Here is a 15,999-nt window from a genome sequence, read left to right on the forward strand (position 1 = left end):
CTGGAATCTTAATCAAGTGCTCTTTCTTCACCTCTGTGCTCAAGAGGCCTTAAGGCACTTTCTATCACCCTCAAGAAAACCAGCTACGTAGCCACTCCAGTGAGCGATGTGTCATTTTGGTGGTAGAAGCCACGAGACTCCATGGAGAGGTGTATACAGTGTGCAGTTCGTGACTACCAAAGGCACAGCACCACAGTAAAAGAAAAAGGGGAAATAAAGGCAGAGAGGTGGCCAAATTTATCAATGGGAGGACGAGGAGAGAGGAAGAGGTGAGAGGAGGTGGGGGGGTGGACCAAGCTCCACGGGGTGCCACTCGCATGCCTGAGCCGCCCAGGCTTCCACAGCTAACAGTGATGACACGTAGATGCGTGTACGACAAACAGCCTCAAGCCAGCAGATACACAAGCAAGGTGCCAGACTGGTGAGAGGGGTTCCCAAAGCTGGTATGAGGGGATTCTGCCCTAAAGAGACCCCAGCAAAATGCAGAGGCTGGTTCTATAGCCCTTGGGAGAAATGCAACTGTCCAAATAGCTTCAGCGGAAGACGCCTGAGTCCTCCTCACCTGACTCTCCACAAGCCTTTTGACTCAGATGGTTCTGGTGGCACAGTCGATAAGAATCCACCTGCCCATGCAGGGGACATGGGTTTAATCTCTGGTCCGGGAAGATGCCACGTGCCAAGGAACAGGCAAGCCCGTGTGCCCCAACCACTGAACCCGCGCTCTAGAACCCAAGGACTGCAACTACTGAAGCCTGCATGCTCTAGAACCCATGAGCCACGGCTAATGAGCTGGGCCTAGAGCCTGTGCTCCACAGTGAGAGAAACTACCCCCGTGAAGAGCCCGGACACCACAACAACAAATAGTGCCCGCTCCCCGCAACTAGAGGAAGTCACGTGCAACAGTGAAACCCAGAGCAGCCCGCCCCAACAAAAATTTAAAGTCTAACAGAGGAAAAGGCTTCTCTCCCACCAGAGAGCGAGTGAAACCACCAGGCATACTAAGTCAGGTGATACGGAAGCAAGCTGAATTCCTCAAATCTACTGACACAGCCCTGGTGCCAAGCTCCTCTTTTTGAGAGGTTTCATCTCCACAGGGATGTGTCAGGAGATAAAGGGAGTTATGTAGCTAGAATTGAGAAAATACCCCAATCACACAGACAGCTGACACAAGGAAAACTGGGCAGAATTTGTGAAGGGTCTCACCTGTACGATATTTGTAAATAAATGCTCACAGGTTCCCAACCTCCCTCAAATGAATTGCCAGCTATTTGTTCAACGGCACTCTTGAGGGTTACCATCTTACTTGATTATTGCCTTTTCTCATTATTTACCATTAATCTGTATAGGCTTTTCTCATGGAAAACAGTTCAAAGCAAATGAGCCTAATCTACAAAGACCTCTGGTTTACGGAGTCTCTATTAATTTAATTTTAATCTGATCTAAACAGTCTCTCCTGAGGAAACCTTTTCAAGTCCCCTGATCGTGCCACTAAGGGCGTAAAAGGTATTTTTGTGAGTTTCTCGATCCAAAACTCACACGAAGTTTTAACGATATTTTTTTCTTCCTTTCTAAAAACTTGAACCCCTCTCCCCAATAACATCCCCCCCAGAATTTTAATAATTTACAAGCACAGAATTCCTGATTCTTATCCATTGCTCAGGCTGCTTTCTTTTACTCCCCCAATCCCGCCGAGCATGGATCAAACAGGGCACAAGCCAGGGAGAAATTTAATCGCTCGTATCTCTGCCTGAGGGATTGTCTAGGTACTATGGTGACAGACACCTCTCCAAAAGCATGTGGCGGAAAAAAGACTTTTAAACTCCTAGACTTAAAAAAAAGAGAGAGAGAGAGGTTTCTAATGGAATTGCTGTCAACACACAAAAACACAAAATAAGGCCGACACAGTCAATCATAACTGCTTATACACTGATGGGGTAAAGCTGCCCAAACAATACTGTTCGAAGGTATTTTCTCCTCCCCCAAACTCTGCCTATGTTGAACTTTAGATTTTTATTGATTTGCTTTTCCAGCTAAATGTACGATTTCTCCACAGGAGATTTTCAGGTGAAACTACTCCATATGATCCCATAACCATGGACACATGTCATTAAACATTCATCCAAGCCCATACAATGCAGAACACCAATGGTGAGCAATAATGCAAATTACAGACCTTGAGTGATACTGTGTCCATGCAGGGTCATTGACTGTGAGCTGTGTACCAGTCTGGTGGGGGATGGTGGTCCTGGGAGGGGTTGTATGCATGTGGTGGTATGGGCGGATGTGGGGAATCTGAGCTTTTCACTCAGTTTTACTATAGACAAACTGTTCTAAAAAGTATTTTTAACGTGCACCTTCTCTGCTAATTTCTTCTGATAGAGGCGTGTTCAATAACATCTCGGGGTAGGGGGGGTGGCGAGTGAAACTTTTAGCCCTTCATTGTATAGTTTACAAAGCTCTGTCTTTAGGGTATGTCAATTCGTAGATTGAAAGGGGAGGTGGGGAGAAAGTAAGTGGTCTCAGAGATCAAGGTCGGTTATAAAAATCTCCCTGCCACATCAGCACAGAAAATAACCCAGACGAGGCAGTGGTTAGTTCCTGCTCTCCCGATACACCAGTCAGAATTTTCTGCCAGCCCGTGTTCGTGAACAGGAAACCAACAAGACTGTAAACACAGGAACCACCACCAACAGACACAGCTGTGGAGGGCTGGAAGTTCCACTCTGGACAAGGTGAAAAGGCTAAGGGGCAGGGGAGTCGTAATAAAGCTGTCTGGCTGCTTTCAAAGTTCAGCAGAGAGAGGGCTCCTGGGCTGTGCCGCCTGCCTGCTGAGAAGTCAGCCCGCTCCTCCCCCCTCGGACTGCTCAGATGATGAGAAAACAATCTGAACATAAAGTCAGCACGACGGAGCAAGGACGTCTGAGGCGTGGGACAATCCCCAACCTATCTGGCAGGATCAGAAACCAAGGGCGTGTGCCCATGAACCCAAGGGCCAGGAAGGCTCTCCCACCCGGAACTAGAACCTCATTCTGCAAAAATGCTTGCAGGGGAGTCTTCGGCCCAGTCATCTGGGACTGGGCTGGAGATAACTGGACCGTGGGGACCCATCTAGGAATTACCTGATGCAATTTAGATAGCATCTCTATTATGGACCCAGTCTCCTTAATAATGGACATGGGTAGGGCAGGAAGAGAATCAGAGCCTGTGAACATCAGTAGAACAATGCCGCTCAGGGCAACGTGGTTTTCAGCTCATTTTTGGAGAAGAAAACAATTCTTTAAGGTCAACGGTCCTTCGGCATACCAAAGAGGAGGATATTTATAGAGATGCTTAGGTTTTTTTTTTTCTTTTCTAAAAGCAGATTCTAGGAGAGTATGCTATCCACTAAAAGAAAATCCACAAAATTCAGATCTGGGCTGCCCACCTCTTGCCCTGGGCTGCGGTCTTGCGCGCTTCTAATTTCTCCTGAATTATCCACTCATGTCTGAGCAACAACTCTAGAGCCCTATTTCTCAGATACTTTAGGCTCTCTCCACGATTCTGTTGGTCGTTCCTCAGCTTCCGAGGTACCAGCAGTGAGGAGGGAGTGGGCCCAAGTACCTCTCACAAGCGTAACTACAAACAGAAGAGATGACGTGAACCTTTCACGCTGTAAATCCAGGACCTATGGAAAACACAACGGACCGATCACCCCTAGCTGCCAACGGATAAAGGAAACCCAGCTTAAAAAAACAGGTTGTCCACCGCTGGGCATGTTCCTCCAGAAAAGCAATGTCATGGAAGATAGCTCTGTGTCTGCAGCCAGTTCCAGGGTCTAGCTTCATAAGGAGGCTGAAATTCTACCTATTGACAGTGGAAAACAATAATTGCAGAGGACAACATTTTCAAAACACTAGAAAGTGGAGCCAAAAAGTACAGTCAACTTCAATGTCTTATTTCTAACGCTTGGGAGAGGGGACTAAATTAGGAGTTTGGGATTAACATATATATGCTACTATATATAAAATACATAACCAATAAGGACCTACCGTATAGCACAGAAACATATTTGATATCTGGTAATAGCCTATTATGGAGAAGACTCCAAAAAAGATACATATATATATATATATATATATGGATAACGGAATCATTTTGCTCTACAACTGAAACTAACAACACTGTAAATCAACTATACTTTAATGAAAAATTCTGAAATAAAAACACAAAATATAAAACTAAAAACCATTAAAAAAAAAAAAAAAACTTATAGGGGAAGACAAACAGGTATAACTGCAGTTTCAGGAATTTCTGGCATGCGTGAAGACTGTAGAGGTTGCTGTGTCCCCGGTTCTTTAACTAGCTTTCATGAAAACAAGAATGGCTTTCCTTCTCCTTAACACAAGTGTCACCACTACCCTGAATCGCCGGTGGGATAAGGGGTATTTTCTGGCCCCAAGTTTCCAGAGGACAAAAGGTGGAAGAGAGGGGAGCTGGGAGGTAAGGAAACTATGAGAAAATGCGCTTACATAAAAGCAACTCGGCTGTCACGACAAAGACAGAAATGAAGACAGGAGAACACACCGGCTCTTTGTGGGGAAGACAAAAGGGCAGGAGGAGATGCCAGCTGCCCCCATACCTGCCCCTGGGTGACACCATGCGGCCAGGACAGCTCTGTCCTCTGCCTGGGACAGGCTGGGTAGAGTGATGGTCTGGGGAGGGCGGGGGAGGAAGGTCAATGTGTTTACACGCACGGGCCTCTCAAGGGCTCAGATCAGAGCAAGCGTCTACACTGGTTTCTACTCCTTTTACTCATACTTACGGAAGCTTGGTCTACTCTGGAGCACGATGATCTGATTAAAATATTGCCCACTTGTCTTCCTACTGCTGGAGGCACCAAAGGTGATGTCACAAATTTAGATAAGAAAAAAGAGTGGAAAACCAGAATAAGGCTTAAAGAGAAAAATTAAAAGTGCAATGTCTTCATATTAAGAAAAACAGAGCCTTCCGTGGAATAATTCACTGTTAAACACAGGATGGCAAACAGGAGAGGAAAACGCACCCAAAGCTGATCAATCACCCAAGAAACGGCACTCGCCTCCCTTTCCTGACTCAGCTTTGTAAACAGACGGGAGAGAGGCCAAGACAGAGCGGCTGGTCACCTGAGGGTCTCTGATATCCAGTATTCACCCTCTCCCTCCCATACCCAAGGAAAACGTGTGAAACCCAACACTCAAAGCAGCCAAACTCTGGAGGCACGGGGATGAAGCAATTACATGCTGAAGAAAGTGCTGAGCTGCGGGGATTTTTTCACTGACACAGATGTTTATATCACTAGGAATCCTTCCTCTGTGTAAATCAGAGGTAAGTTCTCAACAGAGGAACTAAGAATGACTCAGCACATCCAAAAAGGATTTATACCCATTCTTAGAAGGACATTCAGAGGAAGCACCATCGGAGAGCTAAACAATGGTATCTGCTTGCCCTTTGATCCAAGTTTAAGAACATTTTGTACAGCTTGGTTGAAACACCACTGAATTTCACACTTAGTATTTGAAATCTCTTTAGGGGACCATCCACTGCTTTTCTGAGCCACACTCTTGCAATCAAGTTCTTCAAATTATTTTTGCTGTGAATAGCTTGCAGGCATGGATTTATTTTCTCCTAACAAAAATCTTCCTAAACACAGGCAGCTTAAATGAAAAATAGGCCCACTGATCATATAAGAAAAAGACACTACAGTGTATCTGGTTACAAATCCAAGGAAAGAGTACTCCATTTTTCTTCTAATTTATGTTTCCCAAGAGTAATTTTGTTCAGAAGATTGCCAGTATTTTTAGTACAATAAGTTTCTTGTTACTTGTAGGAACACATGCTGATTCCTTTTGCTGACCATAATTTTTTTTTTATTTCATTTTATCCTAGCATCTGTGGGCTTCCCTGGTGGCTCAGCTGGTAAAGAATCCGCCTGCTATTCAGGAGACCTGGGTTCAATCCCTGGGTTGGAAGATCCCCTGGAGATGGGAAAGGCTATCCACTCCAGTATTCTGGCCTGGAGAACTCCATTCACTGTATGGTCCATGGGGTCGCAAAGAGTTGAACACGACTGAGTGACTTTCACTAGCATCTGTAGATCAATACCTCATTAATTTAAAATAAAGTCTGAAATGCAGAGATGTAACTAAAACTTTGCACTACTCTCAAATGTAATGCCTATTATAAATTAATATACACACGGGTAACTAACAGAGAGGTGTTTAATAAAGCCTGAAAATATACATCAGGTATCATGAATCTCAGACACTGAGATTACCTGTCTTCACTTACCTCAATGTTTTACTTAATAAAAATCATGTAGGTTCTTGTTCACCTGAAACTATCACAACATTGTTAATCAGCTATACCCCAATGTAAAAAGTTTAAAAAAAAAATCAAGTAGGGTCTTTCCTGCTGGTTCAGTGGTTAAGAATCCACCTGCCAATGCAGGGAACACAGGTTCGATCCCTCATCTGCGAGGATCCCACATGCCTCAGGGCCACTAAGCCCGCTCGCCTATGCTCTGCAACAAGCAACAGCAACCACTGCAATCAGAAGCCCCTGCCCCAAACAAAGAGCCGCCCCCACTCATTGCAACTAGAGAAAGCCCATGTGAGGCCATGAAGACCCAGCTCAGCCCAAATACATGCATTAAAAAGTTAATAAAATTCAGTATGCTACTTGTAAATGAGCTAAATAAAATCAGATATTCCCCAAACAAATCAGTGATATACAAATTTTAAATGATTATGTCTACTTTCATTCCCTCTTGATTAAGCACCTTCAGTATGCTCAGCATTATGTTAGAAACTTAGGTTACAACAGTGGATAAGCCTGGTTGCTTTCTGAGGCTGACATCCTAGAGGGGTGACAAACAAAATGAGTAAGCAAATTTTAAAAGAAAAAAAAAAACACAGCACTCCCTGTGATGAGTGAAACCAAGGAAATAAACAGGGTACGGTGATGGTAAATAAGTGGGAGAAGGTGGGTGCCACACCAGTTTCTGCCCAGTGATTAGAGAAGGGTTCTTCTCAAAGGTGAATTTTAAGCTAAGACCTGAGACAGTTCAGGATACTTCTCCAAGGTCACCACATCGGCACTTGCTTCTCAGGCTGCCAAGATATTTTCAGCATTAGGAAACAAGCAGGAAAAGGCACCCGTGGCTGGGATTGAATGCAGGTTAACGAGCACCCAGCTTGCCTGGCGGGCACTCTGCACACCAGCTGGTTCGAACGAAAGAAGTTACACATCAACAGACTGCTCACCCAGAGAGTATAAAACCGTCAACACAAACAGCAACAGGCCAAATGACCAGCCTTGGGGACATGCAAAAGAAATGTATCCTGTTGATTCATACTTCCTCAGTGATGTCTCTCTGACTGACAAGGCTCCAAGCGTTTTCAATGTATTTCATGACTAAGTTACTCCTCTGTCCCAGGGAAGGATGTTTACAACTATGGAACACATTCCCTTAGACCTACAGTTTGTAACTTACTTTGTAACTTTCAGTTTGTATACCTAACTCAGTAGGTATATAAGAACGCTTTAAAACCCATCCTGCCCCCTTCTATAGGGTTCTTCTAGTCAAGTAATGCAGTAGCTAACACGCCATTGACAGGGAGGAAGAAACCTGTGGATTGTCTCAACACCCTTAGAGAATCCACATTGCGAAGCAATTACTGAGCTTCCCAGGTGGCGCTAGTGGTCGAGAACCACAGGTTCCATCCATGGGTCAGGAAGATTCCCCTGGAGAAGGGCACAGCAACCCACTCCAACATTCTTGCCTGGAAATCCCCATGGACAAAGGAACCCAGTGGGCTATAGTCCATGGGGTCGCAAAGAGTTGGACACAACTGAAGCGACTTAGCACAAGCAATTACTTCCTTCAAATGTACTGTCCTAATGATCAGAGCTATGATAATCAGATTTCATCACATTTTTAGCCTCTCATAATAAAATCCTCCCTTCCTACTGCTAAATGGATTAATATTAAATAGCATTGCTTGAGTGGCAGGCGGCATGGCTTGTGATTTGGATTCAACTTACCTGGAAAGGTTTTCTCTTCTACCCATGCGGAGTCCAGAACTGGATCTACATATAGCTATAACTTGCAATCAGAAAGTCTAAGAAGGGCTGGGGGCAGAATTCCCCACCTAGGAGTCTCTTTTGTTTCATAACAGCCTGTCCCTGGCCTGAAATGACACTATTATTGAGTTCTTTTAGAATTTTTCAGTGCTATTTTTTGAATCTTTAAAAATCTTTCTGAAAAATCCCTAGGGAGATACTATGTTAAACAGTTGCTTTCGCAGGATTATAGAGCTGACAACCAGCTTCAAGCAGTGTGGCTCAGAAGCCACGTGTACCTGTAGACCTGGAAAGCTCAGAAAAGCAAGCAGTGAGGAGAATTTGGAGGTCACTAAACAGTGAATGTCCAACTTTACAAACTTGCCTCAGGCCAACTCACAATTTCAAATACCAGTGGTTCCCAAACATTGGAATCACCTGAGGATCTTTCAAAAACACTGATGTCCAGCTTTCAGCCATGCGTTGATTTAACTTATGGGGGTACCACCTGGACACCTAGGCTTTAAGAGCCCCCCATGTACAGCAATGTTTGGGAGCCACTGACATAAAAAAGCATTGCTGTTAACTGCCTTCTGAAGTGATCTGATTGCTTTCAGAGGTCAGGATCTCCCGTGCCAGTGCTTCTGGACCGTGGCCACTAAGATTCTGACTTAACTGCTCTGGGGAGCAGCCCAGCATCATGTGTGCCAGGTCAAGAACCACGACCTTAAGCCTAGGAACTGTTTTCTGGAAAGTGTGATACAGCTGTCCCTGAAGAAGTCACAAGTGCTATTCTTCCCACTTTGTTCAAGTTGTGGATTACCCCCAAAAGGCAATGAAACATTTCTCCAAGGGAAGAAATTTAGGACTAGGAGAGGGGAGGGTAATGAGGGCGAGGGCTGGGGATTGAATTCACTAAGACAGAAGCAGCAGAGATGTTAGACTAAGGAACAGCGCTGGTGCCTCCCCGGTGCCCCAGCTTGGCTGACTGGCTTGAGAATTTCCTTAGAATACTTCTTAGAGGTGGCTCCACCTTGGCTTTGATCCCAATAAATTGTGAAAACTCCTGTCCAATCAGAACCCCTGGCGCTCCAAAGAGTCAGACCGGCAAGCCTGGAGCCTCCAGTCCCTGTGAGATTCCGCGTCAGGAGTTTCCCAGGAGGATGCCTGCACCCCTCGGACTTCTGTGGTCCTGCTCCATACCCTCCGGAACCCCGCCCCTCCGCCCCAGTCCTCTCTTCCCCCAAAGCTCAGCGGAATTGATTCTCTCCTGAATAGACTTGTAAAGGACTCGCTTAAGGTTTTTGACGTGGGGATTGTCCTTAAGAGATGGACGTCTCCGAAGTGGCTTGGAGACGCGGGTGCTGCTCTGGCAATGCCTGCGAACCCACTTCGGGGCCTGGGCAGAGCCGCGCGTCTCGCCCCGGAAGGGACGTCCGCGGAGACCCACCCCACCGCGCGGCTGTGCCCGCTCCGGGCGTGGCTCCTGCGCCCCACTTCTCCCCGCCTAGAGCGCGGCCCCTACATCGCTGCGTCTTACGCTGAGTCAGTTTATGAATGAAGAGGAGCACAGATCCGAGGCACAGATTCTGGGCAAAGCCCTCCTCACGCCGTTCTCATTTGCAGATGCGAAGACGCGAGGGGGAAAAGCTCTGACTCGGTCCGGGTTTGCCACAGAACATTTGTGGCTGAGCCCGATTTAGCCGCCCTTGAATTTCCATTCTGTTGCCTGGTAACCGGTTCAGACCAGCTCCCGGCCCAACCCCGGCCCCCAACCCGCACCCTTTCTCTGCCCGTGCAGCTTGGGCCGAGCTGATCAAGAGTTCAGCCTTTGGGGCTCGGGCCAAAGACATGTGAGCGAGGATACTAGGGGAGCGACCCCAAGCCCGCGCGAGCCCAGCCTGGCCGGGGCTGGCGAGCCTCCCGCGGTCCTTTCGGGACTTCTTGTGCATCCCTCCTCCCCTAAATCGGTGGACACTACTTAACCACAATCGTCAACTTTCCTAAAGTTCTCAGCTGCTCCGGGATTCTCTGAGATCCCGGTGGGAGAACCGGCGCTCTCAGAGCGTTGAGGACGCCGAACAAAACAGGAGGGGGAAAGTGCTGAAGCGCCTGCTCAGTCCCAGCTGGCCCCACTCGGGCCGGACTTCTCTGCCACAGTCGAGTTAACGGGGCCCGAGCCGGGCACCAGTTGGGAAAAGCGCGGGCTGTGCTCGAGCGGCTCGCGGAGGCGCGCCAGCCAGCGCCGCATTCGGGACCCAGCGCCCCAGCCCGCCCAGGCGTCGCGGCGAGCAGCCGGGAGCCTCGCGCGCGGGGAGCGCACTTGCCGCCCCCTCTCCGGCCCCCGGGCCGCGCAGGTGGGGCGAGGGCAGCTGGCCGGTCCGCGCTTCCCCGCCCGGGCCCCCAGCGCCAGGGGCTCCTCCACCCTCTCAACCCCCGCGCCCAGGAGACTGGAAAGGGGAGGGCGTTCTGGTCTTTACGCTGCCCACCCACCTACCCGCCCCGCCAGCGATACTTACCCAGATTCACAAAGCTCATGACCATATCGGCGTCGTTGAGGAAGGCGCTGTCCTGCGCGCTGGTCAGCGGGGACGCGCCGCCGCCAGGCCCGGTGGCCAGGAGGCTCCCGCTGCCGAGGGGGTGCGCGGCGCCCGGCGATGGGGACCGGGGCTGGGACGCGCCGGCCCCTCTGCGCGGCCCGGGCTGCCGTCTCTCCTCGTCCGAAGCCCCGTCCTCCTCGTCGTCGGCGGACAGGGCGTTGTACAGGTCCAGCATGAAGAGGGGCGCAGACTTCAGCCTCCCGGGCGGGGGCTCCCCGCGAGCTGGCTGCTGCTGCTGCTGCTGCTGCGGGAACACCGGGGGCTGGGGGAGGCCGTGCAGGGGCCGCGGCCGGTGCGGGAGCCCCAGCACCGACAGGATCTCTTTCTGCATCTCCCGCTTCTCGTGTGTCTTGAGCCGCCGGTACAAGAAGCCCGAGGAGGAGGTCTGCGGCGGGGGTGGCCGCTCCGCGTGGCCCGGGCTCCCGCCGTCCCCCAGCAACGCCCCCCCGGCGGCGGCAGCGGGCAGGGGCGGGGGCCCGCAGAAGCTGCACAACAGCCCCCACCACCAGCACAGCCAGTGCGCCGTCCGCCCCAGCATCCCCGCCGGGCCGGGCGGGCCCCGCGGGCCCCGCGAGGCGTGGAGCGGCGGAGCGAGGCCGGAGCGCGACCGCGGTGGCCCTTGGCGTGAACAGCTCCCCCCGCCACCTCTCGGCGGGCTCGCTTCCCCTTCCCGGCCTCAGTCCTTATCTCTCATGGTCCTCTGGGGCGCCCCCAGTTGCCGGGACTGGAAGGGAGGCGGAGAGCGCGCGATCCCCGCCGCAGAACCACTGGAGGGGCAAGGGGAAACCCCGCACTCCCGCGGAGGTCTCCGGAGGCGCAAGGTCCAGGCCAGGTGCGTCCGAGTCCGGGCCGCGCTGCAGCGGGCGTCCTAGTTCCTGGGCGGGTCAGGGGGCAGTTATTCTAGGGTCCGGCTGCCGGCGCACAGTTCTCCCGGGGTGGCTCACCAGCGTCGGGGGATGCCCGGCATCGCCCCCGCGCACGCCTGCGCCTCGCTCGCGCGGCTGCAGTGAAGTGTACCCCCGCCGGCGGGCCCCGGCCGTGGCGACGAGGCGTCCCAAGGTGCCAACCCTCTCGGCGAGGCTTGAAGTTCCTTCTCGCTCACAAATTCCGCGCCCCTCGGTCTCCGGATCGCCCTGGAGATCTCGGCACGCCGCTCCCCTGCCCGAGCGCAGGCGGTGAGGATCCTGCTCTCCGTTCCGTGCTGGCTCGGCTGCCCCCACCCCGGCCTAACCCCGGCTCGCAGAAGGGATGGGAGGGACGCGGGCCCGGGCGCGGAGCGGCGGCAGCGGCGGCCGGAGTTCGTAGGCTCCCGCCTCTCGGAGCCGCGCTGCCCGCAGCGGCCAACGTGGGCTTTCTGGTGCGCGTCTCGCCCAGGTACCGCACTCCAGCCCCCGGGACGCCCCGCCCCCCTGGAGACGGACAGGTCGGCCGCCAATGGGGAGGCGCGCCTCCTCGGTATTTAAATGGACCCGCCCCCTTCTTGCACCCTCCCTCTCCCGGGAGGCGGCGCCTCCGCCGCGCGTAGGTTTCAAGTACAGAGAATTCTCGCAGGCGACCCGGGAGCAGCGACTCAGAAAGGCAACCAGATCATCGGTAGGGAGAACGATCTGATCAGAGCCCAGTGGAAACCTTGCTCTTTTACGATTCCATAAAAGGCCTAAACTGATGTTTTTAACTAAATAAAAGTAAAGTCGGCTGTTAAATCAGTGTCACCTCAGTTGAGAAAGAACAGAAAAATGATGTTTTTCCCATTCCTTCCTTATTTTCTCTAATTGATGTAATGTAGTCATTTAACAGTCACGTGCCTTCTCTAAGACAGCTGCTGGGACTTGGGACAGTGCCCCTAAAGCCACAAAGAGGGTCAAGTATAAGCCAAACCCTTCATCCAGAGGGCTTGGGCCCGTAGTATTTTGATTATTTCTCCATTTGGGCTTCGGCTCTGCTTCTTAAGGGCTTTCCTGGTGGCTCAGTGACGAATCCACCTGCAATGCAGGAGACCCAGGTTGGACTCCTGGGTTGAGAAGATTCCCCTGGAGCAGGGAATGGCAACCCGCTCCAGTACTCTTGCTTGGAGAATCCCATGAACTGAGGAGCCTAGCGGGCCACAGTCCATGGGACCGAAAGACTAAGAAACAAATTAGCGACTAAGTACTGGCACTTCACTTCCTAAGCTAGCCCCTAAAGAAAGCCAGTGTAACCAGATCCTACAATAGAAAAACGTGCCCCCACCGCCGCCCTCTTGGAAAGGCTTCAGTGCTTCTCCAGTTTGTCTGTTAAGGTTGTGTCTTAATGTATTGAAATACACTCTATTTCACATGAAGCACGATCAGTAAAACTTGAGGTGAGGTGGTACATGTAATTTCAGTAACTATAGGGGCTTGGCATGTTCCCATTATAGACAGGGCCCTGAAACTCTGGTTGCCGGGAACATTAGACAAGATCAAGCATGTAAAATGTGTTATAACTTTATGGCAGGCTCACTTCTCAGCTAGACACTGCCCCTCCACCCAAACACCACCACCACCATCTGCCATCCAGGATGCAAATTCATTTGCTCTTCCCATCCAAAAATGCCAGTTATTGGTGCATCTTAGAAGGAAGTTCTCGTAAAACATTTTGATCTTTTATCTACCTGGTGAAAACATATGCCTTAGAAATCAATACTGACCTGGCTGCCTTCGTTCACAGAATCCAAGGCATTTGGGAACCAGACCAACCAAATACACAGAGCCTTATGGGATCTGTGATCTTACACGATCATGAGGTTTCTGCTGATTCAAGCCTTATAAGCCTTTTTACCTTGTTTCAAAGAATCTGTTTTGAATGCATAAGTGTCTTTACCTCCAATCACCCCACCACTCACTGGATTCTCTTATCTGTTGTCCTCTTTCAGCCCAGACACACTGGTCTTGAGGACAGACTTTGGTTTTACAAATGTCCTATAGTTGTTGCACTCAGGCAAGACAACATCAGCCACACTGACGGCCAATCTCTAACCGTCTGCAGGGGTTGCTTTCATCTAAAAAGAGGAACATATCACTCCCCCGGTCTGGGATTCCAGGCCCCTTAGAATTCAAGAGCCTCCATCTCCCTCTTTCTTCTGCTGGGACCTGTTAGCAGCGTGAAGTCATTGCAGTGCATAACACTGCAGCCCCCAAGAGTTCTGATCAGAAGATCTGAAGTCTCAGCAAGTATATGTGGGCTTCCTCCTTTCTCAAACCCAGTCACGCCTTCTTAAGACTTCCAGTGAGACACGAGAAGAGTGGAGCAGCTCCAGCTTGTCAGGGCAGTGGGGAAACCACTGGAAAACCAAAGAGCCCTGAGCATAGGGCACTTCAGGAGGCCTGTGCCCTTCAACACACAGAAGCAGACCATGACCCATCTATTGTACATGCACCTATTATATGAGCCAAGGGAGAATTCATGCAAGCACACCACCTTCTCCTTTTCTCAGATACTTGGTAAGAGGTAGATGGACTTGTATGACCTGGGTCTGAAATGGCCCTTAGTGATTTGTAATCAACATCTGTGCAGCAACCCTGATTCAGCTCTGCCATGGGCTCCACCAAGAAGTACTCTCAGGTCCTGTTGTGAGATGCGAGAAAAAAGGGGGTCCCTCCCAATAACAAACACAAGAGCACACGACTCTCTTAAGAGCCGGAGGGGAAACGTATGACGTGAGATATGACAATGGTCATAAAGACGCTTGGCCAAGGACCACAGAAGATTACGCACTCTGCTCACATCTCCGCCGCCCCCTACACGTGCACGTTTGTCAGCAAACACTCGAACATGGCCTTGGGTCCCTTAGGGGAAAGAGGTGTAAAGAGATATGATTTTGAAAGTTTCACACAGCCAAAATTGGGGCCACTGCTTTTTCACGCCAATCTCAACTCCAGGTGGATAAGGGACGCCAAGCCACCACCTCACCCCCTCCCTGCTTCTCTGACCCCTGCCCGTCACCCACTCCAACCCTCCTCCAGAAGCTCCATACGAGGGGCTGGGCAAAGTCCAGACGTGATTCAGGAGGGATGGAGGAAGGGCCAGGAACAGGTCTGCCTCTGAGTCAGCTGGGCTGTGTGATGGAGGGAAATCAGAGGGAGCTTCGCCCCCTGCAGGACACCAGAGTATCACCGCCCCTCTGCTCTGTGGGCCTGGCCCGGCTTCGTCAAGTTCTCTGCAGTTCTCCAGAACATCTGGAAGGACGAGGAATTCGGTCAAGAAGCCGGATGTGGAAGCCGATCCATATCAAACATCTGGTGGCTTGGCTGACATTTCAGGCAGATGGCCTTCCGTTTTTCTGGAAGAGGTTGCCGGTCCCAACCTTGCCCACAAAGTAGGGAAGTGAGGAACCCCTGCCGAAAAACGAAGGATTGCCCTGTGCCTTTGGTGACACGGGGGTAGGATGGGAATCCTGTACCCGGGGGTCTGTCAGGGCACAGGGTGGCTCACAGGACAGAGTGTTTATGAGAGCAGTTACCCAGGTTCCTTTCATGTTCTGAGGGTTTCCAGTTCACATTTATGACACACGTGACCAATAATTTCTGTTTTTAAAAGATGCTGCTATTAATTTGGTACATCAAATATTCTATACTCTATGCTTTCCTTTGAATTATATTATTAGCAATAAACTGCAATTGCAGTCTTTGATTTGTGTACTAAATCATACCTGGGCCCTTTTCAACTGACTTTCTTTCGAAAGATATAAGTAGCTGCTTTTAGAATTAATCTAACATAGAAGCATTGTAAGCTACGCTGCTCTTGTGTTTAAAAACCTGAGGTCTGGTCGCCTGGAATCCTTGGGCAGCTCCACTTAAAATACTACATTTTTATCTTCTACATAAGGATTTAAGTATTTCTTAACTCGAATTTCTCAATATAATAATTTGCTCAGACTTTCAAAATGTCAATTTGGAGTTGTGTGAAAAGGAAATATGGTAAGTAAATGTTTGCAGAGTATGAGAAATGAGAATTTGAGAGTTAAATAAACATTGCTTCTGAAAGCTACACCTGTAAGGCAGCCTTCAAAATACAGGTCTCATCCAGAAGTCTGTGGTAACACGCATTCGCTCACACTTTCCTTTTACTGTCACCTATTCAAAAATGCTGGGCATTCACACTTCAAAATATCATGCGAGCCATCATATTTTCCTACTCATGAAGGACATCTGGTGGCAAAGTAAAAAACTAATACCTAAATCTGTTTCCAGAAAAATTTTCCACACTGTAACCCAAGCGGCAACCCTGATACTTGTGTGTGTGCTTCAGACTTTTCTCACCAGCTCACATCTTTATCATCCAAGGATTTAGTCGGGCTATG

At 50.0% G+C, this 15,999-nt stretch overlaps 1 protein-coding gene across 2 annotated transcripts in view; it reads right to left on the reverse strand.

Annotated features, from left to right (window-relative positions):
• The window catches only part of BMP6 (bone morphogenetic protein 6), a 145,199-nt gene extending 133,162 nt beyond the window's left edge, over positions 1-12,037 (reverse strand). For both annotated transcript variants that reach the window (XM_055407176.2, XM_055407175.2), the window contains exon 1: positions 10,599-12,037. In XM_055407176.2, the coding sequence (XP_055263151.2) occupies positions 10,599-11,217 (619 nt within the window). In that variant the 5' untranslated portion in view covers positions 11,218-12,037. The remainder of the gene's footprint in view (positions 1-10,598) is intronic.
• Positions 12,038-15,999: the final 3,962 nt, after the last annotated feature.

The sequence above is a fragment of the Moschus berezovskii genome, chromosome 23, assembly GCF_049115385.1.
Source record: "Moschus berezovskii isolate FMDL1 chromosome 23, NW_MosBer_1.0, whole genome shotgun sequence".
NCBI lineage: Eukaryota > Metazoa > Chordata > Mammalia > Artiodactyla > Moschidae > Moschus > Moschus berezovskii.